The sequence below is a fragment of the Octopus sinensis genome, unplaced genomic scaffold (assembly GCF_006345805.1).
Source record: "Octopus sinensis unplaced genomic scaffold, ASM634580v1 Contig11875, whole genome shotgun sequence".
NCBI lineage: Eukaryota > Metazoa > Mollusca > Cephalopoda > Octopoda > Octopodidae > Octopus > Octopus sinensis.
Window position 1 is genome coordinate 15,533 of NW_021832440.1, and position 2,332 is coordinate 17,864.

At 37.2% G+C, this 2,332-nt stretch overlaps 1 protein-coding gene across 1 annotated transcript; it reads right to left on the reverse strand.

Annotated features, from left to right (window-relative positions):
• Positions 1 to 1,150: 1,150 nt before the first annotated feature.
• On the reverse strand, positions 1,151 to 1,912 carry LOC115229103. The gene has a single exon (XM_029799521.1). It carries the CDS (start codon positions 1,910 to 1,912, stop codon positions 1,151 to 1,153), a length of 762 nt encoding a protein of 253 aa, XP_029655381.1.
• Between the last annotated feature and the right edge of the window lie 420 nt (positions 1,913 to 2,332).

Below are 2,332 nucleotides of genomic sequence, written 5' to 3' on the forward strand. Positions count from 1 at the left end.
AATTGTTGAGGATTACTAAACTATCAAGTTGATTAAGTAGAAGAGATCCTTTTGAGTTGAAGCATTGATTTTTAATTCAAATCGGAATCTTCGCGTTTATGTCAACATAAATAAGGACATTTGCCGAGAGACTGGAGGTTTTGTATGGAAGAGGTCCAACCGTGAGGACAGGACGCTGCAGAGGAATATAAATATTGTACCTCATGCTTCATGAAATACCTGGGTATCCTTATTGCTCGGAAGAAAATGGATGCTCGCGAGTCCTCTTGGCTGAGGCAGAGGATTTCGCTCGCAATCGTGCGCGGAAACGCGCAAGCAATCCGTTCGGTTGGGCTCTAACTCTTGCCCCGTCGTGCTCGCAGTCGAGCTTGGCCGCTCTGTTCTTGACCTTGTTATTTCCATTTTAATTTTCTATTAAAATTTTATCAAATAATCAAGTCGAGGTCAAGAATTTTTATTTAATAGATAAAATATACTAAAGGAGAGGTCTGGACGGTACCAATTGCAAGACTAGAAAAAATATTATTTTTGTTAGTTAGTTAAGCCATGTCACCGGTTGTGAATGATACAGGCTGAGAACGATCGCGCAAATCGATTTTGCCTCAAGTGCCGTAACACCGGTAGTTAACGGCAGCGAGCGACAAATTTAAATACAAGTCATTAAGTTTTTAAACCTAATAAACTCTAATTTCTGCCCTTTGGACAAAAAAACAAGCGCGTCGTTTTGTTTGAGCTACTCTTAAATAATTCAAACAACAAAATGTATATATCTCATAGACTTGCTTAAAGAATGACAAATAATTACTAAATTAAGTATTATATAGTAAGAATCGTTATACTTTTTAACAGAATACATTTCAAAGAAATGTTTTGATACATTTTCCAATCAAAAAAGTATGCTTTTCTGTTACTAAAAATCTTCACTTAATCTATAATTTTTTTTTGTTTAATTTTTTAATGTTCATTAAACAAGAAAGAAATTAAAGATAGCTAAGTTAATTAAAGGCCTCACGAGACACCCGGCCAGCCTCGCGAATGGCGAAGCCTAATTTGTCATTCTGTAAGCAATGGGGGGGAAACTAAATGACTGACAAATCAGAGATCAGAAAGCCAAGATATTAAGAAAAATTTATTATAAAGAAAAAAAGTGTTAATTAGTTTCTAAACTTGCCAGGTCTCTGCTATCTTCTTGTATTTCTCTGCCATCTTCGGACTCCAGTATCACCATACCAGTGGGTGAAAATCCTTTGACATTGTATATTCTTGTATCATGGTGCTCGTTTAGATACCGCTTCCGCGTCCCTTTATTTTTGTCAGTTTTAATTCTTCTAACAACTTTTTCCCCAATTTTAAAAACAGAGGTGTCATTCTTCCACATGTTTTTTTTTAGCATTTTTTCTTCCGCCGCATCCGAGTACTGGACAGCCTTTGTCCTTGTACTACTGACAGTAAACCATTTCCAAGCCATATAATTCTCTACGTCATCTTTTTCATCCATGTTGGATGAATCCAAATCTGCGAATAGGAGATTAAGTTCTTCTTCGCTATAGTGTATGTTTGCAGACTGATCGGCATTTTCTCCAAACATAATTCTGAACGGTGCAAACGACGTAGTGGAATGCACCGTTGAGTTATATGAACTGGTTATCCGGTCTATAATCGAAATCCATTTATAATCGAGGTTTTCAGACAAACAGGTGGAGGACAACATATATTTCAGAGATTGGTTTAGTCTTTCCACCTGCCCCTGCACCCAAGGGCACCTTGCACGACCTCTCACGTGCTTTATCTTGTACTCATCGCACAATCGGGAGATCCTTTCGTTGACAAATTCCTTCCCATTGTCCGTATGAAGAATTAATGGTTTTCCAAACATTAATATTATTTTATTTATTGCTTTAGACACTTCCATAGCTGATTTAAACAATAACGGTGACGTCCAACAAAACTTTGAGAATGAATCGAGGCCAACCAAAAGCCACGCGTAATTTTCGTTCTCATGAGCATAATGACGTAAATCGATTAGATCAAAAATATATCTAACATTAGACTGAATAGTGATACCTTTCTCTCACGCTATAGGCTCTTATTGGCTTAATTACAGGTCTGGTGTTCATAAGCTTTCTCGCCTGACATTGGCAGCATGATTTGAGGACTGACATAACCTCATTCCGACAAGACCCATAAACAGTATCTTTAAGGAGAAAAGCAGCTTGTCTCGACCTGGATGTCCATTTTTTAAATGAGATTTTCAATAAAAAGTTTCTTTTCTTCTACTTCCTCGAGAGCAAAGGTACGTAGTAAGATTCCCGAAGTTTTGAAGTAAAAAATG

Coding starts and splice junctions, on each gene's coding strand:
- LOC115229103 (XM_029799521.1), bottom strand. CDS start 1,912: ATGGAAGTGTCTAAAGCAATAAATAAAATAATATTAATGTTTGGAAAA.